The following is a 27720-nucleotide window of genomic DNA, read 5'->3' as shown; positions in this document are numbered from 1 at the left end:
TTTTTCTTCTTTGGTAAGCTAAATGAATATCTTGTATCAAGAAAATAATGCACATCCTTCTATTTGTGGGATGTATTATGATCATGTGAGTTGATGTGTGAGCCGGCTGTGTAGTAGGGTAATGCAGTTTTTAAAAAAAAAAAGGGGAAAAAAAAGAAAAAGGTTTTAGAGCACATTTATAGAGTCAGATTTTTGGCTCCTTAAACCTTTCTGCTATTGAAATATTCAATGCAAGTATAATATAAATGCACAATCTAATCTTATTAACCCCCCAAACTATGGCTGGAATCTCAACAGGCACTTCTCTGCCAAAGTGCAGCCTACACAGAGGTAGCTTCAAAACACAAAGGCTATGATTTACCCTTTGAAAAAAATGAGAGTGAAAACAATGCTGGTAGAGGATAGCCAACACACACACACATTCATCTGTTGGCCTGCATGTAAAACATCCCCCCTCAGAGGAGGAAAAGCCTTGTGTAAGCAGATCCGATTGGCCCTTATATAAAATGAAGAAATATGGGCAGTGTGTAGCTCCCTGACGAGCCGCTGAAAGTCTGTGACATGAAGCCGAGTCCGGGGACCAATCATGCATTCCAGTCAAGGAATGCCAAGAGCCCCGGATCTGAGCCTCATGTTAAAACACAGCCCCACCTCTGCCATGTAAAGGCCGAATATCTTGTCACTCATGCAGCATTGCAACACAGCGTTAAAGCATTTTCCCCAACGACTCTGTTATCCCATATAACTCATATGCATGAAACATATTTAAAATGTATGTCTCCCTCGAGATGAGGCTTAAACAAAACACTTGTGCATAGATGCATTGGTTCCAAATGCCTCCTCAATGGCTGAATAATCCTCATTTATAAGGCCAGCGGAGGTTGTTACATGGCTTGGAGCAGCACTTAAACTCTATGAACTGGTGAATAGTTGCGTTTAAGTAGCAGCCGTGGCCGTGCAGCTTAATGTACCATACTTGGGCCCGCTCCTTCCCTTCTGGCTTTTGCATCGGCTGTATAATAGTCCAAGACGTCTTTATAGGACTCGATAACTTGCATCCGTGAGGCACAGCTCCAAACGCTGATGTGTTTTTCGGTACAATATATACTGCCCACGCACAGTTCTCATATTTTGACCCAATGACTAAGTCTTTCATTTAAGGCCTGAGAGAAAATAACAACTCTGTGTGTTTGACAAAAGCAGGAGAAAATACAAACTTGATTGATTTATTTTTTTCTTGCAGCTAAGATTTCTGTTTTCTTTTTTTTTACATGGTTCAAAACCTACTGATTCCAGATCAGTGCTTCCCATATTTATCTCTTTCCCCCCCAGAACCTATGGTTTTATTACACCGGTGGGCCCCTTTCTTGCTCCTCTATGGACTCCATGCTGAACTGTATAAATTCATTTATCCTGCTTTGGGGGAAACAGCCTCCTCCTGTTTTATATTAACATGAACCCTAAACCTGTCGTTATATTTTGTATGTATTAGGCTGAACTTTGGCTTACGTTTTCCCCCTCCGGTTCTTTCGTGATGAAGAATACGAGACTGGCAAGCCTTCTAAGCACAGCTGTGCGTCCATATTGCTGCTATTGCTCTCTCTGTTTCCCCTGTGTGGGCTGGCCTCTGACCTCAGTGACTATCCTGCAGGGGCCGAAGGGGACCGTTAATGTTCACTAGTGATGTACAGCTGTGCTTCACTCAAGCTGGTTTGTCTTTGCTCTGCGCAGCGTTAGCACATGTAAATGAAACTCTGCTAAATGTTTTTTGGATTGCATCATTTTCATGTGTTTTTGCTCAGAGAGTGAAATCGGAATCAAAAGGATCAGAGAAGCATAAATAATCCATTAAGATCTCTTCATTTGCTGAGGAATAATTATTTTACTTTTCTTCAACGTTTTTGTCAGTACACTCACACACTAGTGATTATCTTAAACACTCTAAACTGCAACTAATGGTAATTTTCATCATCCATTAGTCTCGTATTTTGTATACAGAATGATGAGCCATGACAAATTTTGAGAATCCACATTGGTGTCTTTAAAACTGATTGTGTTGGATAAACCAACAGTGTAAAACTCCCAGTTTGTACTAATGGAAAGAAGAGAGAAGGAGCAAATCATCACTTCTGCTGTTGGGAAATACTTGGGGAAAAAAGAATTTCTTAAAGGTGTACAGAAATGGCCGTTTGTCCCGTTTGTCGCGCCGAGTTGTCACGAGCTGCAACACGAGTTTACCCGAGTAAGGAAAATGAATTTGATTGGTCGTTATCGAGCGGGCGGGATATTCAAAGTTTGGGGCGAGCCCGAGCTCCGTGTGTGTGTGCGTGTCTCAGACGTTTGAATTACGGATTACGGATCCAATATCAGTGGCTGGTGAATCGTGTACAGGCTGACGTATAATCCGTGCGCCTGCATTATCCAATACGAAAAAAAAAACTACACTAAAATACACACTTTCATCACGGATTTACTCAAAAATAGAATTTTGCACAAAGTTTGGCCTACATCGTCTGATAGATGAGTTATTACACTAATTTTATGACCCAGAGTGGGCTCAAATTCAATTTTCTTTTCTGTACACCTTTAAGGATTAACTAATTCACTAACTCAAGTGATTTTCTGTCGATCAAATTTTTTTTTAGCAACTTGTGTACTGGTTTTACTAGGTCTCCGTTTATAGTTATATCAGTTATTGTAACCATGACTCATTAAACACCGTGCCATATATGTCTTAATCTAGTAATTACTGTACTTGTAAAATGTAATTTCTGTCATGGAAAAAATGTGTGACAGTATGAATGCACTACAAACTGTGCAGGTGCTAGTAAAGCAAAAGGAGCAATGGTGTGTGATGTGTGTACGTGCTGTATTGTGCATCCTGGGTCCCGTTCTCATTAAACTTTTTTTTTTTTTTTTTTTTAATTTTACAGCCAAATCCAACAAAATGAGTTGTTTTTCTTCCTGGTGTGAGGTGGTCATCCTGTTTTCTATTGTGTGGAACACATTGGTGTTACAGTACACAGAACCCCAGTTGTAGTGCAGAGAGAGAGAGGCACTTTTGTGTATTCTGTATTGATGCATGAACAGAGCTCAATAAATAAACCACAATCTCAGCCTTTTGACAATTCATACTTTGTGTAATCCAATGGGTTTTTATACGGTTTATTTATCTATGATGTTGGAATCTCAGCCCTTATAAAACCTCTTGATCCAGCAGTTTTATTTGGAAAAATACAAAATCACCAAATTTGGAGATGTGTGGGTTTCCTTGAATAGCAGCTGTACTTCTCTGTGTTACACATTTTCTATACCTGATGCAGGAATACCTGTTGTCTTGAGACTAAATGTAGGTTTATGCAGATTTTGCAAATACAGTATTTGCCCCTGGTCTTGTTAAAGTGTCACGGACTGGCATGCGTGCCCAGCGGGTCCTGTATTTTTTTTCTCACTGTGCTCCGGTGGCCATGACAGCCAAGGTAACCCATCTCACAGCAGCATAAGCCGGCCTGTCAGCAGAATCAGCCCTGTGTTTCTTGGACCCTGTTGATACCCTATACATAATGCCACACCAGGAAGCCCATTGCCAGCCCCGTAATCCAAGCATCTTATCAAACCAATCAGCACTTTTCCAGCGAGAACACTTTTCGACCGTGACAGAAGGCGGTTTCACAACATCTGGTGCTCTGAGGAGAGAAAACGGGAGGGAGAAAGTGAGTTGGAGTGAAAAGAAAAGTGTGAGAACAATCTTGATGCTGGTATGGAGATTTTAAATCAACACCACATCCTGCTTTCTCTTTCGATACAGGTCAGCGAGCGGGCAGTCAGTTGTCAGTGCCTGCCCGCCGCCGAGTGGAGGCTGCTCGCAGTTCCGCTTGTGATATTCTTGTCCATAACATTTGTCACGGCGCTTCCTCACAGTTTCTGTCTTCTTCTCTGTCTCTCACCCGTGCTAACCTCTTTCTTTTCCCTCTTCCCCCCTTTCCGTTTCCTTTCTCCACATTGATTCCTGACCTTTCTTTCCATCAGCCCAGTGCAGCGGTGAGAGGTTACCACAGCAGCAAGGCGGCAGCTGTGAGTGGCTCCAGTTGGACCACTGGTAGCAGTGGCGGTCAGGGGGCCTGGAGCGGGCCCTCTCTCACCCATGCAAGTCTGCAGCATTATCTCTCCCACCAACAACACCCGCATCACCACCATCCGTCTACGCACACAAGTTACGCCTATTGCCCAGCCCACACAGCTGTGAGTACTACACATTTTTTTCTACGTCCTTGTTAAATAATGTTTCGCTCTCTGCCAGTTTGTTTGTTGCTCTCATCTCTAAGAATTCGTCTGCTCTCCCCGTGCTGCTTCTCATTTGTAATCACCGTCTCTCTGGTATCCATTAATGGCTGTTACTATCAGGGAAGCTCTTGTGCACCCAGCAAATTCTCTTTCTTCGTCTCCCTCCCTCTCCCCCCTCTCCCCTCCCTCCTCCATCTCTTTCCTTTAATCTTTCCCTCTTTCCCACACTCTTTCCTTTCAAGCTCTCACAGTGTACATCACTTCCTCTCACTATTTCTCCCCACCTCCTTCTCCTGCTTTATCTCTTCCTTTCACCCTCTCTCTCTTTCTCTTTCTCTCCTTCTCTTCTCTCTGCAACTTAATTTGTTTTCTTTCATCCATCCTCTGCATCGACAGTGCAATGAGAGACTAATTGAGGTAGAGACACTTTTGGACAGCTTCCCTTGTCATTATCGTTGGAATTAATTGTGGCTCTGCAATCCGTTTGATTTGACTTTATTGGTGCGATCTGGTTTTCTAATGTAACGTTCAGGCTGTGACTGGAACTCAGGCACGAGCCAAATTGAGGAATTTCATTATCGTCATGTTGAGGTCACAGTCACGAAGCTGGAAACAAATATTTGGCAGTTTTTTATATCGCACTATTTCTTCCTCTAATAAATGTATTTACAAGGTTTCACACCAAATCATTCTCTCTCATTTTCCATTACGAAACTCAGATATTCTCTCATCTTAAATACACACTACTTAAATTCCCTGCTGCCTATTTGCCAACATGTTGAGACTCCCCTGAAGCGCTTACATGCAACGGGTGAAGAAATTGGATTGGATTTAGATACGATAATCATCGCTGTGCGCTGGCTCCTGGTGGCACACAGCATTCCTTTTATGTTATTCCTGTGATATCAAGGTAGGCATTCGTTCAGACACAGTCGCTTTTCAGTGAGGGGAGAAGGAAATTGTCTTTGAGTGCTCAAGCTGTTTTGTGTGCATCATTTTGTTACAGGATTCCAGTGATAATCACTGTTTTCACTTGTTTTACACAGTTGTCACCGTCACTCACAAACACTAGCATTACTTATACAGTACCACCACTACCCAAGACAAAGAGGAGAGGGGTTTGGTTGTACACAAACAGGAAGCAAAAGCAGAGAACATTCCACCATACAGACATAAATGCTGTGGTTCTAGCTGTGGTCGGGCTCGGCCACATTGCTCTTTCTCACAAGGTCTTGGAAAACATCAAAGTCTTTTCCTTTCCGTCCCCATCATTAACATCCAAACAGACACAGGACCCAGGAGTGACCCATGAATTTTTATTGCTTAACCTTTTTTTTTTTTAAACAAACATGAATTCACTTTTATCCTCCTCACAAAAATATGGCTATTGGTTTTCTCAGCAGCAAATAAAAATCTATAATCAGACTAAGAGACACTCAGCTGTAGTGTCTCCAGAGAAACAGTAGGTGCAGTATTGAACCTCACTGTCCTTTTTGGAACAACTGGAAATGGTCCACTGCACCAAGTACGGGAAACTTTCAAGTATCAAAAGTTGTTGTCGTGAGTTTATGATCATTTTGTGCTATTTTTCTAAATTGTGGACTGCATTTTACCATTGTAGCTGCTTGTGTTTAGACCATGACTCAAACCAGCCATAACACGTCATACTTTTCTCACAGTTCAATATACTGTATCATTTTGATGCTGAGGCTATAAGTGGCTGCTGCCTGGAAACTCTTGCATCATGTGATGTTTGTTATATTATTACAGAAGATCATATTATGACATTTGAACAGGTTTATAAAGAAACTGAAATAAAACAAGCATAATTAATGACTTTTCATTTGGTTAGTCTGATGGAAAAACCTGAAGAAAGAGTTAAGAAACAGGATGACAGTATCAGCATCCGTAGGGAACTAGTAGGGGTGAGTATGAAAATAATGTGCAATATGCTGCGGCCTTTAAGCATCTGATCATAGTCTAAAGAAAAAAATATAAGTCCATTTGTAATGGGTGGATCCATCTTTGTATTGCATCAATATATAATAATACCTTTTCTAAGTCTGAGACATTCCAGGAAATACACATGGGGTGCATCACAAAGCCGGCAGTCAAGTTTTGTTAGTGTAAAAAAAAAAAGTCCCTAAAAGGATTTGAAACAGACACACTCTACAAACAATGCAGACACACCTCTGTCTTGTTTTGTTCCTCTCTGTTGTCGTATGTGTGTTTCTGTCGTTGAGGGATGTTAGCAGGCCACATTTCACAGTACTTGCCTAACCCATCGTGGTTACAGATCACTCTAGGGTTATCAACCGCTTGCCCTCATCTTGACCCTCTAAACCTGCAGCAAGCTCTGCTGGCTTTGACTTGCCTGTTTTCATGGGACAGTGGGGACAGTTGTTTTTCTTCAGCAGTTTTCATTTTGCCCCTGCAGAAAGCAATCTCTCCCCCACTATCATGTCGTTGTCCAGTGCTGTTACAAGCCGACACTTTGGCCTCAAGGAGGATTCCCAGTGCCTAGAGAGGGCTAATCCTGTGGCTAAGAGTAAACGAAGGCTTGGTTCCTGCCTTTCACTCTGCTTTATGCATTTTTACAGTTTCTCATTTGCAAACACATACTGTATATGGAAGAGAAATTCAAACACAACTAAAGCAACCCCCACGCTTGCCCCCTCACCATCTCTTTTTGCACTTTCTTTCTATTGAAAATCTCCCCCCTTTATTCCTCCCTTGTCATTTTATTGCTTCCCTAAATACTATTATAATTTCAGGAATATTAGATACAAAAATGCCCGACAGAAAGGGAAGAAAAACAGAACTGATAGCTCAGCATGTGCCTGTCTTCTCGGCTGAGAGAGGTGAGTAAATAAAGGCAAAAAGAAAAGCAAGCAAGGATCCAGCAGAGATCAAGAAGCTTTGCCTCCAGTGGGTTTGTAATTACAATGGAAGCAGATACATTTCCACTCTTAATATGGTGGGATGAAGATCCCTCAGGGAGGAAGGTGGTATGACAAAACAGCAGTGGAGAAAGTCACGTAGAAGTCAGGAGATGTGACTAGAAAGAGGGTGAGAGAGAGAGATTGTATTACTTGCTGTAAATATGCAATGCTAACTTTGACAAAATACTTTTATATTCTACAGATTTGCCTTGCTAAATGCATTTTTGTGGAAAGATAATTGCTGCCTGGGTTGTTTTTTTCCCCCCAGTCCGGAATGTGTTAACATCCATATCTTTACCAAAGTCATAGGAAGATAGTTGAGGTGGATGGTTGCCAATGGCAGTGTCAGCCAGTCTGTCCATTATTATGGTAAACTCAGCAGCTATTTGGTGGATCGTCATTAGATTTTGCACATTCACCAGCCCAGCTGGCAAATCACCAACTTTACTCCACTGCCACCATGAAGTTGACTTGACTTCTGGTGCTTAGACTTTAGTGATATGTCTTAAACTATTGGACGATTTCCCATGAAATTTGGTACAGATATCCCAGTGACTTTGATGGCTGCAAAAACTGCTGTAGCCTTGACTGTGACTAAGCCTCATGTTATAGATTTTCTGGTCTCTGAAGAATTGATCACAAGCGCAGTGGCAAAGAAAACGAAACATTCTGTGTAGATACTTCCCAGTAATTGGTGTGACAGAGTCCATTTATGGCTGATGGCAATAATGCTGGACATGCAGTGTCAGGTAAAGTGTGGACTTTGTAAAATGAGTTTCCACTCTGCTCAAGGAGTTTTGCTCTCGGGATATTTGATATGCAGCCTCTAGCTTTGAGAAATTTTCTCTCTACATATCTGGACCCAGCTGTATGTATATAGCACTTTTTAATTTCCTCTCTTCTGTCATTTTTATTGTAATTCATTTTCACATTACAAATATTCTTTCTTTCCCAAAAGCACACTTTTAATGAGCTACTTCTCTGCAGTGCATATGGCAGAACAGACAACTCTATAGCGAATATTGAGAATTTGACTAATAGTCATTGTAGTTGTTAATTGCTTTTGTCTGTTTTCTATGCTTATGTAGGATTGTACATAATATGGTCCATCTCAGTGTTAGTTACTATATGTTTTGTTTTCACGATGGGTTTAAAACAATGAGGGAGAAAAATGCGTCATCTTTTGAAAAACTAATTTCTGTTAGATAATCTGGCTTCATCGATCTTGTCATCAGTATGGAGTTTTTAACTTGTTGAGAAAAGCAAATTATTGGTGCAGAAGTTAAAAGTGTTTGTATTATGTGGTAAAGCATGATACGAAATGGAAGTAAAATATTCATATCTGACTAACACTGCTCCACATTCTCTCCTCAACAACTACAGTATTTTATTTGACTGCAATCAGCAAAGGTGTGCCTTTTTTCCCTTGATCCTTTCCTTTACCTGCACTGTACTTGCCTGGATACCCTAACCCTCATTTTGACTGAGATTGCCATGGTGGTAATCAGACAGGTCTTTGTGTGAGTAACCATTTCCTCCAAGGGCTCAGAAAAACTGAATTGGATGATGGTGGGAGCGATGGCTGACTAGTGGTTTAGCCTCTGCATTGAATCTTGGATTGACTGAGAAGAGATAAAGTGATAGAGGTAATTCTCTGTGCCAACCTCAGCATCTAAAGATGAGATGTTCTTGAGCAAGCCACCTCCCTGTTACTTTTCCATGTGTGTGACTGCACAGTCAGTGAGACATGAGCATATGTTCTTAGTCAACTTTCTTTGCTTCTATAAACACATTTTTTTCTGTCTGAACCCCAGAGCTGTTTCATTTCTGATGGTATGCCTCCTCTGTCAACAGATTATCTCTAAAGTGCTTAATATCCAGATGTTTCCAACATTGCTTCAATCATCTTGGTCTCTTCAATCCGGATATTATGCATGTGTGTCATAGTGTTTCATTATTTTGCATCTTAGATGTGCTTGGACATCTTACATGTGTCCTGGCTTAATCGCTGCTGTGGACTATTTAACTGTACACAGCGAGGAAGAGGATTTACAGTAACTGGTTTACTCCAGCTAATTGCATCTATGTAGTGTGCTTATGACCAGGATAATTAAAGCTCATGCAGATGTGTTGTTGGTGCTCTTGTCTCGTTGAGACGGGACACATTTGGAAAATCTGGGGGATGAATTCTGAACTCGAAGGCCACTCTGCATTGCGTCTGTGTATTGCTGCAGAGATCATCCCTCTTCATAAGATACAGACAGAAACACACACCTACACATGTGCTGCAAGAGACAAGACCAGCTTTTCCCTCCCATAGGACAACATATACTCCACTGCTGAAGAATTGCTGCAAGAACTGTTGGCAGGTCAACTCTTTCCATATGTTATCCTTTGCTTCTTTATGTGGAATTTTTGTCTTATCAGGCCTAGATAACAAGACACATTTTCTCCCAGTAAAAACATTTGAATGGGTTATCATCTGAGTACGTGGACATCCCTGTGAAACCTTCAATTTAATTTAGAGGTGTTGCCTAAGCAAACTCTGGATGTTACCTCATTAAACTTGCCGAGCACACCTTGGCCAATCATTTAGTCAATACAACTCTTGTAAAGATTCCCGGCACATCTTCAGATTCACAAGGCCTGAAGAGTCAGAGATGAGGCAGAGAAAATTAGTGATAATCAGAGAGAGAGGAATAGACAAAATGAACAGGACAGAAAGTATTATGATCCAGTGTTGATTGCAAAGTGCTGCTCTGCTATTCCCTTTTATTGTACAAGCAACCAAAGCAGTGCTTTAACAACAGTAACGGTAGCATTTGTTTGTTGACATCTGAAAAATGAACAAAACAAATGAACAGTTTCCACAGTTTTATATTCATATTCATCAGGTGTTGATACAGTATGACATACCTCCATCCTACTGACTTACCTTTTGATCTGTCTCTCTTTGTGAGGCCCAGACTCTGGCACAACCCTGGGTGTTGTGATTTGCTTAATTAGCCATAACTCACAAACACCCATTTATGCAGGCTGACAGATGACACAGTCAGTTAGCTGAATGAATGGCCTGCCTGCTGGCAGCGAGTGAGGGCTCGTCCGCTGGCTGATGGCCTGTACAAGGAAACAGAGTTGAGGGTACAGTAGTTATCTGTGAATCGCTCAGGAAAGCAGAAAGTTGTCAGATCCTTGAGAGTGTAGATGGCATGTCAGATGGAAAGTAGGGAATGAGAGTGGGAGAAAGGATGTTGTGGAAAAACTATTACCATGTGAAAAGTTCCACTTTATATTTGATTTTTGATGAATCCTTCACAGAAACACTTCATCCAAGAGAAGATTAGCTATGAATTCTCAATCGCAGAAGCAGCAGATGTCTTTGTGTACTGTACATGTGCAGTGCGGCTGCGAGAGCCTCATGGAAGCTTTGTGATGAAGTACATTAGCTTACATTTTAGAGTCTGAGTCTCTTTCATCAGCCCTTGAATGAAGAGCATTGCTCATTCCCCAAATACTGCAATGATTCATCTTTGCCATGAGCTAGAATGGGCTTTGTCTCAGTAATTAATTTAGCTCTCGGGACAGCAGTTGGAATGAGTCGTGTCTTCAAGGCCTAATTAAAAGAAGATTGTCAAACATATTCTAGGTCACACAGCTCAGAATCTCCAACCATTTAGGAGGGATTTTTAGGCAGCGTCACCTCGTCCTTCATGGACCATTTTGTTGGCTGATAGAGCGTGGGTTACGGAGTGAAAACAAATGGTTTTATTTGCTTTGTTGATTTCTTCAGGCAACACTTGAACATTGAGACACTTAATGTTTTGTTTATTATTGGATGCTTGAGTCAATAACTCAATCCATTTATGGCCTTGTGCCTCGGATGTCTTTGTCTCTGCGTGGAGATGGTTTGTTTTCAGTTGCTAAAAAATGTCATGATTCCTTTATGTGGGAAACAGCCACTTATTGGACTTCCTGTATTCAGCTGTGTGAAGATGCAACTGTGCACGAATAGCTTAGGTTTTTAGATCACTTGCTCTAAAACACATATATTGGCAACGCATTCATCCAAACATATCAGCTGTAGCACTCGTTTTATCGAACTAGCCAGGACGACACACTGACAGGCAGAAAGTGTCTATCTTATCTGCCCTCATAATGAGAATCAATGACTTTAGTTACAGGCACAAAATGGCTCTAACAGTACACACACTTATACACACACGGTCTCAACAATTAAGCGCGAGCTGTCGGGCTTAGTGCCTGGGTCCATTGTAAGCGCTCTAAACCTGTTAGACTGTGACAGACCATTAAAAGGCTGCCAAGGCCTCCTTAATTTGCTTTAACAGTGCACACTGAAGCAGAGTGACTGAGTGCCGTGAGTGTGTCTCTGTGTACCAACCTTCATTTACTTATGACACTCCTTTACTAACCATCCCAGTCACCGGCTCACGCACAGTATTGACAGTATCTACTGTACAGCTTCTAGTCAATACAGTACCTCAGCTTCAATTTCCTTCACACCATTAAAACCACTGCCAACACTAATAATATAATGTGTTTTCCAAGTCAGATTAATATATACTATATTTTTTGTAAATTTTTTGAAGCAAAATGTAAACAACACTTATTATCTAGACATTGGAAGGTATTGCTAGAAAAAACTGCAGCTCGGTTTTTATACTGTTAATATAGCCATGTCTATTCTACAGGAGTGTTAAATACAAAATCTTCACGTAAGTCATCAGCATCGTTATAAAAGTTGTTTGTACTCTGTTAAAATGTTGAACAGTTTTTGGGTTACAGCTTTCCTGATTGACAGTAACACTTAAATCTGGTATAGGAACTGTCAGGGAAGTGGAAATTACATGTTTCACACCTTAATTGTATTTTCACGCATTGAAAACAACAGCATAAGCCCAGTAGATCACACTTTTCTAACTGGTGTTTTTCCGGCTTTATTTGAGTCAAATAAGTAATTATTTTTTTCCCCTCACAAACTCAAACTGCCATCTTGGCTGTATATCTTGGCATGACAGTTCATAGAGGTGATGACCAAAAGGCCAAACAACAAATATGAGATCCGGGGCCAGGTTGTAAAAACACAGACTTTCCCTGCTGAATACTGTGGTAGCTGACTGGATCCTAACCAAACTAACATGGTCATGATGACAAAGCACTTTGTTTGTAGGGAAACTTGTTCACAACACCAGTGAAGTTTTTCCAGCTGTTGTTTAAAGTTACATAATTCACTGTCTCAGTGTTTCTGAAATGAAAGCATAAAACAAATACACAACCGGGGTTTTAGAAAATGAGGAAAATCTTGGGGATCTTCTTATTGAACTAAATTTAATCAACATTTTTTACTTATTCAGCAGGCAAACATGCTTATGATATTAGTTCTACCCAGTATTATTCAAAAAGTTTGGCCCAACACAGGGGGAGTTCCCACAAATGTATAATGCTTGCAGGTTGCAGGTCTTTATTTCTTCCCAAACCAGCTCCAGTGGGTTAAAGTCTGGCGACTGAGCTGCTCCTCCATGTAAAGCCACCGTCTGGTTCTGTTCTCCTGTTTTGGGTCATTAACTTGCTGTAGGACAATCCCCAGACCAACCAGTCTGTCTTCCTTTGATACTTCCCTCTTTCTCACCATTCTGATAGCTACATACAGTGGTGCTTCCTGCCCTCCAGTATTGTCCTAATAATACCTCAGAGGGGTGAAGCAACACACTTTGTGCCAACACTGGCTTTATACTGACAGAGAGGTTTTTTTTCTCACCTTGGGCAGTTTATTTGTTACCTTTTGTACCATGTGAGGTTTTTTTCACTGGATTCGAGCTGCTGAAATTTCAATAAAAACTACTAAAGTGGAGTTGTTCTAAAACATTGGACCGGTAGTGTATTTGACACTTCTGAATGAATGCTTTTTGGGCGGATGTTTCACCTAGCAGGCATTTCCTGTCGTGACCAGAGCTTGGCGTTCTCCACCATTAGGAATTAAAGGCCCCGGCCACAGAACCCCGAGTGCCAGACCACAGGAATATCCAGAATCTGACCAAGCTTCCAAGCCTCCACATGTTTCATTTCCTATTTCACAAGAGCGGGCGGTCCATGCAAATTCCTGGCTGTGGTATGCCACCAGTCTTCATTTAGCAGCGGTTCGTGGTTGATATTAGATGTTGGACACAATGGGAGATGTAAGAGTGTGGATTAGGAAGGGTGCTGGCAGATCTTACAGGGATTTAAATGGGTGTCGTCTCTTGTTCAGATCACGCGGACTGTCATATTTACATGTCATTGCTGGCTTAGTGCTGTTTCTTGGCTGTGTTTAATGGCGAATTCGGAGCGTCTCATCTGTGAAATCGCTCTTGAGCAAATCAGTTTGCACCTGTTACTTTCTGTTCAGGTGATTAGTCAATGACAGGGTGGAGCAGGGGAGCATAAATCACACATCTGAGCTGTAGATGTGACCTTAATTCCTAATGTTTCACTCTGATCATGCCTTGGTTTTCAGCTACACATACAGACACACACACACATTCACACACATTGACATCTATGCACAGATGGGTTTTCATATATGGATGCCTGGGGCTGTAGTATTGGCTTTAAAAACACCCATAACATCTGTAAAGCATTACAGCTGATTATACTGGTCCTTCAGTGCAATCATGCAATATGGGCATGAGCGATGGCTGAACATGAACCGTATGGGAAAGGAGGAGATGATGAGGCCTCTACGATTCTAATGAAGCCTTGAGGCCCATGGCTACATGCACACAGGAACACACCCCGACACATTAATTTCACACAGTCATGCTTGTTTTATTTACATACTAGTGAGAACCTGGCGTTAATTTTTCACCCCAAAAGTAGGTGCAAAGATTCTCCCTATCTGAATGTGATGCATATTACATTTCGTGGTCCATTTTAGTGTTTGTTTGGATACATACAAGATTCCTCATGATCAAAAAGTAGATGTATCTGAGAGGATTCAGTGTTCAACTCTTGACTCAACACTCTTAAGAAGCTGTGAACGTGAAATGTGTGAAACATTAATTTGAACATCGGGTTTGGTGCAAGTTCTACAGAATCAAAGAGAAAATACCTCTCATTAGGTTTACTGACTTGTAGCACACACTGAAATTCACTGTTAGATACAGGCACATTTCTCTTAACTGATGTTAGCAAACTTAGTCTACTTAGCCTGCAGTGCACACTGGAGACTCTCTGTAAGTGGTTTGGGCTATTAAATTTTCTTAGCATGAAAGAAAGCTAACTTGTTCTTTGAACTTTTCCCAGGAAAACTGTCTGTCTCAATCTCTATCAAATTAATCATTTCTGGTATTTTATCAGTGACGGAAGAAAAAAAAACACTGGAGTTCATCTCTGTTATTACAGTTGTTTGCCCTGTAGGCAGGGTTTTTCCTGACTCGACAGGAGGTGGTGATGGTGGTACCACAACTCTGACCCATTCAGCTTTATTTCTTTAATTATCTCTTTATAGGAGAATAAATTCCAGCGTGCAATAATAGACTTCATGAGGCTGTAGATGGGCCCTTTGCATAAGTGAGGCTATGAGCCAGATAATCCATAAATAACTGCTGTCTATATGTACATGTCAATATAAATAATAATAGGCTTCTGTTTACAAGGTAGTAAAACAATGAATAATAGAGGAGGCCTATAATGTACCACACCGGATCATACCAGATGATAGGAACACCTGTACAATGCAATGCAGTGGAATACAACAGCAATATGTGTGTCCTTCTCTCTAGCTTGTTATATTCAGGGGTTTAAGTTCAGTACTATTATCCTGTTTTGGTGTGTTGTACTGAAAAGTGTTTCTAATATGTGTATTGATATAGTGGTCACAGGTTGTTCTGAATGTTTTTGTTCTACAATGCAGGCTCACGAGTATCCTGGCCTGTAATTATTGTTGCGTGCTTTTCAGTCATGTATGCTGTTTTTACTGATTAGTTCTTGGCTCTTACCTCTCAACCTTCAGGGAGCATCTATGTTCCCCTGACTCTTTCACACCTGTCCACCAGGTGCTGTTGGTATGTTTCCCTCCTCAGCACACCTGGGGCTCATCCCTACAACTTGTGTAAACCGTCTTGGTTTAGATAACAACTAACAATATTGCTGTGCAACGTTTTGTAAAAAAAAATAATGACAGTGGCTTGTGACCGCTGATGTAACTGAATGATTGTTGGTGTTTTTGTGTGACTGGAGGTCCCAGCTATTATAATCAATGAATACTAGTAGTTAGAGAAGAATTAAGCATTACATTTCTTCAAGAATGTCTTAGTACCAAGCAAGAAAACACTTTGTTACATTAACACTGTTCTGTCTCACTTGTGATGGATATCACAATTTGACTGGTAGCATGGTGTCTCTGCAAGCCAGACTTTGCACATACCCCTCACTAGTGGTAAGACTACAAGTTTCTATATCCAGAAACATGTAGTTTCCTGTTTATAATGAGCATTGCAACATCATGTTAGCCATCAGCCCTTTGTCATGAATCTGAAACAATAGGCCACTTTTTTGTTGATGGCTATAGATTTAAAAACTGGCACAAAATAAAATAGAATAGAAAAAGGAAGAATGGTTGTATCTATGATTCTGTTGCTGTATCTGGTTTTGCCGCTGCGCTAAGCTGCCAGGGTGTTTTTGATTTATTTAACAGCAGTGTTGTTTTTGAAAGTTCCACTGTGTGTTGTTTTGGCAGCAGAAATGTTGTGCTTGAACAAGTCTTGTTTGAGGAAAGAGCTTGATTGTTCACGTCTCTGTTGGCTCTGTCAAGCCTTCTACAGAGACAGACATAAAGTAAAGGCACACGTTATTGCACACTTTGTTACAGCTATAAAATAGTGCAGTTTAATAGGACAAGGACCACAAAGTATCTGACCTTCAGCACTGACAAGTGTAACAATTTGTTAGCTGTTCTCAAAGTGTTGTTTAATATTGCTGCATTCTCTCTATTGCCCTTCCTCTAACTGTATCACTCTGCCTCTTCCCTCCCTCTGACAGTTAACAATTATTTGTTGTGTGAAAGGTAGACCCTGCGTATAACACCATCCCTCCAGTCGTCCCCTCCCAGCAGTCAGCCCTGGTTTGTGTGAAAGGTGGAGGGTTTGTTGGAGACGCTTTGCTCCAGTTATTTGTTGCACTTTGATGACTTCAGTATTACTAATTATAGAGTTACCGCCAAGAAGGCAGACTCACAGTACATTGCCCTGGAAGTCTTACACTCACTGATATCTAAATGTTACCCAGTAGAGCTGCACCATAATTTAAATGTTCTTAATCATTTAGTATATACACTCTCTAGTACCTCAGTGCCATCTGGCCGAAATTACACCATACAAATCCCATGATAATGTTTCAAAGAATGAACTGAATGTGAACTGAGATGCAACCAATTTTGAGTTGGACTGCAATGTATGTAAAGAATGCCAAGTGTGCTTAAAGAGAGTATACTACACTTAGAGAAATTGCAGAGTTAGCTTATGAAGGCATACTGGAGGGAGTAGAGAGTGCACACGCTATTGTGCCTATTAATTGTGCAGACGTCAGGCTCTCATGACCTAATTTCACTTCTGGTAATCTGGAGAATCACAGTTTAATCAAGGACGAATAGCTCAAATGTTTTGGCGTTCAGTGTCATTTGACAGGTGTCTCGAGCCATCAGAGTCAGTCGTGGTGGTTGCTGCTGCTTCTAAGTCAGTGAATTCATCCAGGCTTTTACCCCCCGCCCCCTCCAACTCACCCCTAGTATTATAAAACATAATTTCCAAAACCAGAGTTGCTCATTTCTACACATTAGCAGCAACATTAGAATTATCGTGCAATATAACCTTTGCAAGTCCACAACTCAGTCTCCTCTTAATTCTGTTTTTGTTCTTTAGCAACTCCTAAGAGAAATATCTGGATGTGAAGGCACTGAATGCTCAGCTATGTCCACCTGCACTTTGATGCTAGGCTCTTAGAGCACACTGCTGCAGCCGGAGCTTTGCTATGAGAGCAGAGAGAGTGACCACAATAAGTACTGTAAAAACGTGCTGAAAAACAAGATGAGCTGAAAGACTATAGAAGAGAAACCTGATAGATCTGATAAGTTTCTGTTACCTCATTGCTACAAACTATTAGCCTCACCTCTCATATAAAAGTGGTCATGTTATCTGCTGTAGATATAAATATATTGATTACTGCTGCTTTAAAGGTTAATTATCATGAGGAAGAAGCTGTTGCACCACTGTAGTTGCATGAATGAACTGTAATACTGCAGACACAAATCCAGGCAGGTGACACGCCAGGTGGTCGAGGTCAACTACCTCACCTTTTCACTGTTTGATCAAAAACTGGTCAAGAATGGAAATTACAATTAAAATAATTCTCACTAGTTTCTGTGCTACTGCTGCTGTGTGTGTGAGTGTGTGTTTTTTTCTGTTATGTTCAAACAAATGCATGTGCAAAATGTCTTGTCTTTTAATTCAGTGTTATTTGTCCTGAAGCTTGTCTCTTCAGCTCTCTCTCTGTTTTCTTTGTCTCCTGGGCTTCATGCTTTGCATGCAGAGGATGATACACCGGGGGAGGTTAAGAGAGGAGCTGGAATGGAGTTCTGCTCCATTTACCACCCTGAAATATTCCTCTTAGAACGACACACTCTGTTTTCTCTCTCTCCTTACTCTCTGCACTGTTTCTCACTCTGCCTGTCCCCTCTCTTTCACTTCTCATCTCTGTGTGACATGTGGTCATTTCACTTCATTCCACGATGGCTTAGCAGTGCTTTAAAACATTGCTGCTGTCCTCCCATCCCATCCCGCTCAATTGCAGGCTGCATTGAGCTTCATAGGCCTTTACGGATCTTTTCCTGCTGGCTATAACTCTTTCCCCAGTCTCCAATCTCTATCTGCTGTGGGCAGAACCTTCAGCACCTCACTCTTATTACTTTACTATTTCACTCCTCTACCTGTGTGTCTGACACACTCGCCCATGAACCTCAGTATCCACACACCAACACCCTGCCCCCTCCAAACACACACACACACACGCGCGCGCATAGAGATATAACAATACAACCATACCAGTATTTTACTGTAGTTTATAGTACGGATTATTTCGGGTTGCATTTTTGTAATAACTTTTTAGCAACAGATCCTCTTATTTTGTAATGCATAAGCACACAAACAGAGAAAAGTAGAACAAAACTGACAAGAATGAATGACTTTGCACTTGGATCTGTTCGAGGCATCGCAACAATGAATAAAACAAAATGCACATGATAGAAGCAGAGTGCTGTGATGAAGCTTTGATGGGCTTCTTTCCATATCTGTGAGCTCTGAGTCCTTTTTGTCTTGTTCTGTGGGGTGTGACTTCTTCATATACTGAAGAATGTAGATTTTGAATGTTTTTGGCGAAGCAGGTCCACATGGAAAATATGTATTGTTTAAACTTGCACTTTCTGCCTGTGCAGCACTTAATTCCTTATTATGCAGAGATTTTCTTGGCATCATCTCTTCTTCATTTATTCTGTCTCTGGCTCTGGGAGTCTAGCTGGTTCACTGAAGGACATGGCCGGCTTTCCATTGCAGGTTTTATTTTATATTAGGGTTAGCATGTTGTCACACAGAAGGTCTGATCTCTTACTGAGGTGTTTTCACCTTCTAGTGTCAATATAACCTTAACCCTCTTGTGAGCTCTGAGTTTCCTCAGAGATGTTTTTCTTTGCTTACTATTTTCACATTGAGAAAAAACAGACAGACACACACACACACACACACACAAACACAGTGCACTCATCAATGCTCATGCCAGTACACACATCTTTTCTCAGAATAACATCAATCAGGAAATGAGTCGGTCGGTTGTTTATACATTTCACATTTGGAATAGAGATCCAGTGAGTGCATGCAATTATCTCTTTTAGGTCTATTGCCTGTCCTATGTTGGGTGTAGTAAGGGGTGCTGTGAGTCATTTTTACTCATGCACGTCTGGTCTCATATTTCCTCCCCATTAAGCCTCCGTTGCTCTCCTCTGTGTTGTGATAGAAGCTAATGACTCACTGGAGGTCTGCCTGGTGTTTATCAAATGTCTTGGTGCAGGGCTGGTGGTCCAGAGCCAGGTTGGCCTTTTCACATTATTACGAGAGCGTGAGATAAACAGCCGAAGCTAGGTGAGGAGACCATCATATAGAAAAAGGTAATAAATAAATAAATAAATAATAAAGAGAGGTACCCCCACAATGGTACTATCTTGACTATATCCCCCTGCTCTTTGCTCTGTGTAAAATGATACACTCAGAGGGAGAATGTGTTGAATTACCTCAGGCTACCATCCGTTGCCATGCACTGATAGGAAAGTATTAAGAGGCTGCATGTGTCAGAGATGTGCTGAACTCACACACATATTGTTAAAAAGTCTCCTCCTGAGTGTTTAGCTACAGGGTGAGGTGGTTGTTTTGACATGTGCATCGTTTGTGTGTCTGTGCTTGCTATAAGCCTGGTCAGCTTCTCAAATGACAGTGTTTCAGGAAGAGGGCTTGGATGGATGCCTCTTGATATTAGGACACAACTTGGCAACGATTTACAAACCCAATACTGTCCCTGTACTTCCAGCTGATTGGAGACTGACTATCGTTTGAATTCAAGGCTGCTCTTTTGCATGTTTGCTATTGTGACTGTATGAAAATCAACAGTGCTTTTAACCGGCTTATTGATTTCCCATGTTGCACAACACATAATCGAATTAGTTATCACAATGTGGGAATGAGCAGCAGGAAACCATATGAGGACAAATTGAAACTCATTCTGCACTTGAGAACAGAACCACAAAAGAAGCTACCCACCCTCTTTTCCTTTCTGTGGTTTTTGCTGCTTTTCTTTTCACTTTTAGTAAAACTGCCAAAACCTGTGGTTTCCTTGTGGACCTCATAAACTGACATATTTACAGTTATCGATTTATCTGTTTCTTTGTTAGACTTAAATTTGACATCAATCTGTCTCAACATGGTTTCAGATTTAGCAAAATTAGATTTTGCCTCAATGAAAAACATATTTTTATTTTTTTTTTATTGCAGTTTGAATGAACGCCACAGCCTCGTACAAACTTTTCTATTAGTAAAGAATACCACACAAGCAGCAAGTGTGTATCAGTCTGTTGATAATCAAAGTGATTATCAAAATTCAGTCATGTTTTCAAAGAATATTGTTAACTCTAATCACATGATCTCCTCGGCATTAACCCAAACACAGTCTTAGATGTTTGATAGATGGTAGAGTCCGTGTTGCAACAGCATGTGTGCATCAACCACGTCATAGCTGGCCTGTTAAGACAGTTCAGCTTTCACTTTATCATGAACTAAATGCCCCAGGGAAGCTGGTTAGTCGAGCTACATCAGTGCGTCTGCATTAAACATGTAAGATGATCCTCTGCTGCTTGGGTATCTCCCAATAGAACCACTGCCAAAAGCAAAAGGGTATTTTTTTTCCAGGAATACCAGCCCCTGCTGTTCCCCAACTCCACTTCCCTCCCTTCCTCCACTCTTCCAGCCCTCCTCTCCGCCACCCCTCCCCTGGCACCGCGCCAGTCCTCCCTTGAATTCCATGCATCTGGTCATTTCTGGGAAACACCCACGACAGGACTGTCCAAGAGACCACAGGAAACAAAGCCCTTTGGTTTCCAGCAACTTGAAGAAGTGTGGTCGTTGCCCTCGGGGAGGGGTCGGACAGGAGAGCGAGATTGCTGTGGACTTTCTAGGAATTCTGTTTGGATGGGAACATTGTGTATAGCTCTCAACTGATTTCGTGTTGACACAACAGCTCGGGTCTTTTTAAGCTTTATGTCTCTTATATTTTGCTTAATATCTATTTCTCTCATTATTTCTTTCTTTTTAAGTAGAGATTTAAAAACATAAGCAGAATAACTAGAGTTGTCAGATCAGTCAGTGAACAAGAGGGCAGCACTTTCACTGTCTCTTCAGGACACTAATGTCTCCATGGATGTTGATTTACTTAAGAAAATCTAACTATAACCTTTCTTTTACTGCTGAGCTAACTTGCCAAGTAATAATCAAAGTGCCTGGTTAAATAAAGACAAATAAAAACTACTCTAACGGTCTGTCTTGAAGTTAGACAGAGGCCGTGCTGTGATCAGTCTGAAGTTTTCTATTACCAGACCTGCTTGCATTCTTAAGAGGGGGATTGCAACTGCTTAACACCTTCAGGGGCATGATACATCCTCAGCTGTCTTCCTCTTACTATTTTTTTTTAAAAGTCCTGTGAATGACTCACTCGTGCTCTCAATTTAGAACGTGAATCAACGAGCATCAGAGGAAGACCTCAGAACAGAGGAGCAGCAGATGGCCTTGGCTCTGACAAACCTGGCTGCGGAAGTATTAGCGAAAATATTTCTCAGCGTAGGTTTTTTATATATTCAAAACAGCAGAGAGGCACCGTTTAAGCTTTATTGTGAGATATCAGCTTGAAAATCACATCAGTTTTCAATCACTGTTCAAAACACTGAATGAAATTTGTAGCCGTCCAGTACTTAGTGTGCTGTTTTGATTGGCAGTGTGGTGTTTTGAAACACTCGAAAAAACCTGAGTGCTTGGATGTAAATTACAGACTTGTGTTTGTTTAAAAGATGCAAAATTAGTGGAATTAGTCGTATGTCCCAGCCACGCAGCATTAACATTATGTTAAATGAGGTGTTGCATCATCTTATAATCCAAGAGAGAAACTCACTCATGCTTTCTTTTTCCATGCAATATCTGGCTGCATATCATTTATCTCTCGTGTGACGTCAGCTCCACTGATTCAGACCAGAGCACTCCCATCACCACCACTCCACAGGCTTCATGACCTTCCTCCACAGAGTACATTTATTTACATACAGAGAGTATTACTGCTCCCCACTCATTTAATGTGCAATTGCCTTTATAAACTAACCTTTGCTAACTCGTGGGTAGAGGCTGAGAGTTCACGTCAGCCAGTTCTCCAGGTAGTTTCTAGTGTTGTCTGTAGGGCCACAGGTCAAGTTCTTTAGTTTCAAGAGTCAAGTCTCAAGTCCTGACTCTTAATTCTTAATGGCTGGGCCAATGAATATTAATGGTTTAGCTGACCAGTGTCTGTGAAATGGTACTCTCCTGTGTTTCCATTCTGCGTCCACTAATTTGAATAAATATCCTAAAGATTTAGTGAGTTTGCAGTCATAAAGTAGCTGAATATTGAATGTATTTTATTCTCTCTATTATTTGATGAATCATTGTCTAAAATATCCCTTTCCCAGAGCCACAGGTAAAGTATTAAGATCACATTTATCTATTAATTATTTATTTGCCAATAATAGAAAATCTTGAGAATTTGAGAAACATCTGAATTTTGGCTTGAAAAATTCCTGAAACGATTTATTGATGAATCCTTGCAGCTCTATTTTGGATGGAAAGAGAACTAAAAAAATCAGTAATTAAAAACTCAGGGTGATAATGATTAACACAGCATTGTGCAAACACACTGTTTAAACATGCATTGCTTTTTTAATTACTTTGATGAACTCTTGTGCATAATTAGCAGCTCATTTGCCTTTTTTTTTTTTGTTTCTCCCTGTTTGTCCTCACGTTCTGTTGGGAGGAAAATTATTTCCAGCAGGAACTTTTGGCTTTGTTTGGACAAAGTCTGGGTGAAATTAAACACATTTACTCCTCAGTTTTAAGTCATTTTTAAAAGTTTGCATAATGTTAGTTGAAAATCCATATGTGCTGAGCCTTACGTATCTGTGAGATGTAGTGGCTCGGTGGCACACTGTGGTATGAAGACATGAATCTTTCCTGCCTCAATGCCTCTTTCAGGTTCCATCTCCTCACTTTCTCTCTGCATCTCTTCTTCTGTGACTATCACCACTGGCCTTTGTCCATGTTACTGTCTTTGTTCTCTGCTTTCTGCCTTTCAGCAGATGCTGTGGGTTTTGTGTGTCTAGATTATCCTGAGGCTGTTAATCTGGTAACCCACAATAGATATCATCCTCATCTCTTTCCTCCAGATCAAAGTGGCCTGTCTGATAATTATATTTTCCTCTCTATGTCTGCACACGGCTGCCCTTTCCTTTTGTGCTTTGTTTTGGTCCCTTGGATTCTTCTGCTGGTATTGATCCAGTCTGTCCACATGCACTGGGCCTTTTCACACCCATAACTCTCATAAATAGTATCTGATATTTCCACTGCATGTTAGTTTGAAAAATAATGTGTTCTGCAATACTTAAAAAAAAAGTCTCTCCCTCTTGATTGATTAATCAGTTAATTGAACGGTCACCACAGCACTCCCTGTCATATATATTTTGTCTCTGTGGTAAAGAATGTGTATTTTCCACAGCTCAGCTCACTTAAATTGAGTCTTGTTGTTGCGATATGTAATTAGGTCATTATTGTTTCAGGAGGAGACATCGGCCTCATGGGTTTCTGTGTAACGCTCTCAAGTGTAACAGATGAAATACAAAACTAAACTAATCAAAGTCATGGGTCTATTTTCAGATGTGGAAATTGCCAAAATATAATTGTTTTCAGTCCAGTAATTTCATGGTGTATTTTTTGGCTGCAGTTTCCTGCAGGACTCATAGCAGGTAATTTAAATGAAAGCCAAGCTGATTTGCTAATTGAGTGAAAAATGAGGCTCCTGAACTCGTGGCCTCCGCTTCACTGAGATACCCTCGAGGATTTTTAGGTCAGTTCCTATCCATGCATGTGAGTGTGTGTGCCTGAGAGTGTGTTTGTCTCAGACTTTCAGAGCGTAGTGTTTTCTCGTCCCTGTGTTTGATCTTGTTTACAGAGGTATGAGTGTAGCTGCGGTTTGTTGAGAACAAGCAAACACTCACTGATGAGACATTGCTCTAATGTTTTTGGTCATGGTCATGGTCAATCAGAGGAAATTAGTACCGCCATTATCATCTTTTGATGTTTCACAGGAAGTGGTTTTCTCTTCACTCTCAGTTGATATTCAGACACTGTTGTTTACCACTACAATATAAGATGTATTTCCATTACGATTGTAGTGTTGTTATTGGTCCATACAAAACTGAAAACTGACTGCACATCCTCTTTGTTGATGCTGAAGTGAAAGACGAGTTTGAAGAGATCTAATTTCCCTTCACAGTACACTACACATAAAGAAAAAAAAAACTATTTACTGTGAATATACAAAGTCACGGCTTCTCAAAAGTTGCACAATAAAAGTGGTTCATCCATCTGTACAGCTTTTCAGGTTAAATGAGTGCAGTTTGTTCGGGGTAAGTCTTTATTTGGGAACAGTGTGTTTCAGGTGGCAGCTCCATGTGCAGCCAGTAGGGGGAATCGATTGCTCACGCTGCCGCCATCCCCTTCTCGTCTCTACTCCTCTTCTCCTCTTCCCCTGCATTCTCCCAGGTTGTGGAAACACTGCAGCCCGCTGGTCTGTGTCTGGATCCCTCTCGCTCACAGAGCCGCTCAAGACCCTCCTACCGACTGGGCTAGGGGGAAGGAGGAGGCAGTCTGCTCTGCTCGCAGCCTCGGACGAGCCCCCTTTACCGCCCTGTCAGTGTGGAGGAGAAAGAGAGAGACAAGAGAGAGAGAGAGAGAGGCTGAGAGACTCAGTCATAGAGAAAGCGCACGCGAGAGAGAGAGAGAGAGCAACTGTGTGACAGAGGGAAAGAGAATGAGGCAAGCTGCTTAGAGGAGTGAGAGAGCCAAGGAAGAAATAAGGAACACATTTTACAAGAGCAGGAAGAGGGAGGATCGCAAACGAGGGACTCCTTCTTTACTGGGCACCTGGGACACAGTCACTGTTTTTTTTTTTCACTCGTCTTCTAGCTGGAACCCAGTGGATTGACTAACCAGCCGGTGGATTTTTTTTATTTTAATATACGCGTGTGCCACATCATTCAGAAACTAGGAGTAATTTCCCTGTGTGATCTGCGCTCCGGCTAGCTCGACCGCCACAGACTGAGATTGCTTTCTGTGCCCGTTGCTCGGCTCCCGCGTTGTGATTGTGCTCCGTGCACAAAGTGCATCTGTCGGCAACCGGTGCTGAGGATATCTCCCCTCTGTCAAACAGGACAGCACGCAGCCACCGTCGGATCAGACTACAGAGGAGAGAGAGAGAGAGAGAGAGGGAGAGAGTGTGTGTGTATGTAAGAGAGGGAAAGAGAGAGAGAGCGAGAGAGGGGGGCAGCGAGAGAGAGTCAGATTCACAGTGTGTTTGAGAGAGAGGCAGATTAAAGCACAGGCGAAAGACTGGAGTGAAACAGCTTAAATAGAGAAGTGAACCTATACGTCCTCTCCCGTTTTCCTTGCCATCCCTTTCCTCCTCTCCTCCTCCTCCTCCTCCTCTCCCATTTTCCAACATTTACAGGACTGCCAGAGCTACTGCCACCTGCACCTCTTCACGTCTTCTCTTCTCCTCCTCTTCCTCTACCTCACCCTTATCACGCGTTACTATCCGATACCAGCTGCTGACAGACACACACTGCTCTTGGTTCTAGCACTTGTGGAAATATTTCCATTGATCCGGCAGCGAGAGACTGAGTGAGCATCTGCCCCCCGATACTGAGGCTCCGGACCGGTGAGGCGCCGTTTCACCAGGAGCTTCTCCATCAGAGCTTATAGACCTTCCTCCTCCTTCCTCCTCCTCCCCGAGCAGCTGTCCCGCACGCAGACCCTGCCTTCTCCCTGGAGGACCGGCTAGCAACACGGTGGTGCGGACAGTAAAGACAGGAATCGCACAGCTCCTCTGCTGCCTCTTGTCCCATTGCTAGCTACTTGGCAGCTCCCACCCCCCGTGTCATCATTCCCTGCCTCAGTGCTAAGGATTCCAGCTACATGGGCAAGCGATTGGAGCAGCAGCCAATGTACCCTCAGTACACCTACTACTACCCCCACTATCTCCAGACCAAGGTACGCCGCTCCTCTGCTCTACTCGCATTCCTCAAGCCTACTCATTTACTCCTGCACTACTGCCCCCCCCTCCTCCTCCTCCTCCTCCTCCCTCACCCCCCCCCCCCCCTCACCACCACCACTCCCTCCCCCACCTCTTCTCTTCCCATCGCATCCCTCCGTCCTCCTCTCATCCCAAGTGGAGGTGGGAGTTGATGGATAGCTGGCCTTGGCTGTGATGGTTTCAGATGGCAGGTACCTCATTGGAGTTTAGATGTCTGTTTCAGCGTGTATGTGTGTGCGTGTGCGTGTGCGTGTGTGTGTGTGTGTGTGTGTGTGTCTGAGTGAAGGATCAGGGATCAAGGCTGCAGGCTCAGGGCTAAACTGTTAGTCCAGCCCACCAGACCGTTACTGGGAGCTGTCCTGTAAAACCTCCATCCATTCCTCACCTGCAAACTGATGAGCTCTTGATGTGACACTCTGCAATCACATCAAGTGTAACATCTTAAACAACATGCAATAGCCGGGCTTGAAGCTTTTGTTTTCGAACGTTGAGTGACGGACAGCTCTCTTTGTGCTATCACACATTAAACAAATGACAGAATGATAATCCAAATTTAATTTACTAATGAAGCATCTGCAAGCTGAATGTAGGCCGTTGTTGAAAATCATCAGAGCCACTTTTCTAAAGACACACACACACAAAAAAAAAATTAATTATAAAGTTGCTAATTCACTAAATCGCCACAAATGCCTTATTGTCTTAGCCTACAAAGAGGGGACAACAGAGCTATGAACCCTTCTTTTCTGTGGTGACGCTCAGCATGGTTCTGACACAGAGCAGGCATGAGGAAGGTTGCCCGTGTTTGCTCTAGCTGTAGTATGCATCAGTGCTGCTGGGATGAAAGCTCAGGCCTGTGCCCTGATGGCTGCCAGGACACTGGCTGGGCTCACTACCCAGACATCATCAAGGGATTAAAATGGAAGCCTTTTGGGGATTACTCTATTTGTTTTTCTACCACAATTTAAAAAATCCCTTATTACTTGCACAGTAGAATAAAGAGGGCTGAGAATCGAATTTCAATCATTTTTGAGTATCGACCCAAATGAAAAGTTGGCATTGAGTGATAGTACAGATGTCTGTCCCATTATTCAATAACACAATAGCTTGCTGACATATTATTTTTTAATCAGATATCTCTTGATCATGATTGGGAAACCTTTTTTTAACTGTAGTTTATATTTTATACGGGGCTTCAACTAAGTATTTATTTAACTCTGAATTTATTGTGTGAAAAGAAACATGTTGATGTACTCAGACAGGTATTGGGGAAAAAAAGTTTTTGATATTTGTCTCAAAACTCAGCTGTTTTATTAAACGGAATGTGGAGCATTCTTAAACAATAAAAGTTAAAATATGTCCAATTTCTCCTATTTAAAACACAGAAATAAATTAGGGCAAATTTGTTTAAGCACTGAATTTATTAATAGAACTGATAAAGCAAAAAATACCAGTGATGTTTTGATACTTTTCCATGTGGAGCTGTATTGTGAATCATTGCACCTCCAGCTGGGAGGACCTGCCTGCA

At 41.7% G+C, this 27720-nt stretch overlaps 1 protein-coding gene across 7 annotated transcripts in view; it reads left to right on the top strand.

Annotated features, from left to right (window-relative positions):
* LOC146978555 (RNA-binding motif, single-stranded-interacting protein 3) overlaps positions 1 to 27720 on the top strand; it is a 260610-nt gene that overhangs the window by 54497 nt on the left and 178393 nt on the right. For 4 of the 7 annotated variants that reach the window (XM_085791302.1, XM_085791295.1, XM_085791297.1 and 1 more), the window contains exon 3: positions 4030 to 4242. The exons of 1 other annotated variant lie outside the window; for it this stretch is intronic. In XM_085791302.1, coding sequence (XP_085647428.1) covers positions 4030 to 4242 — 213 coding nt within the window. Of the gene's footprint in view, positions 1 to 4029; positions 4243 to 24786; positions 26153 to 27720 lie in introns of those variants that run through there. 2 more of the 7 variants (XM_085791299.1, XM_085791301.1) reach the window with 1 other exon arrangement.

This window comes from Trachurus japonicus, chromosome 11 (genome assembly GCF_045865225.1).
Source record: "Trachurus japonicus isolate A0001 chromosome 11, Traja_1.0".
Lineage (NCBI taxonomy): Eukaryota > Metazoa > Chordata > Actinopteri > Carangiformes > Carangidae > Trachurus > Trachurus japonicus.
The sequence above is the reverse complement of the archived record's forward strand: the minus strand, read 5'-3'. Positions and strand labels throughout refer to the sequence as shown.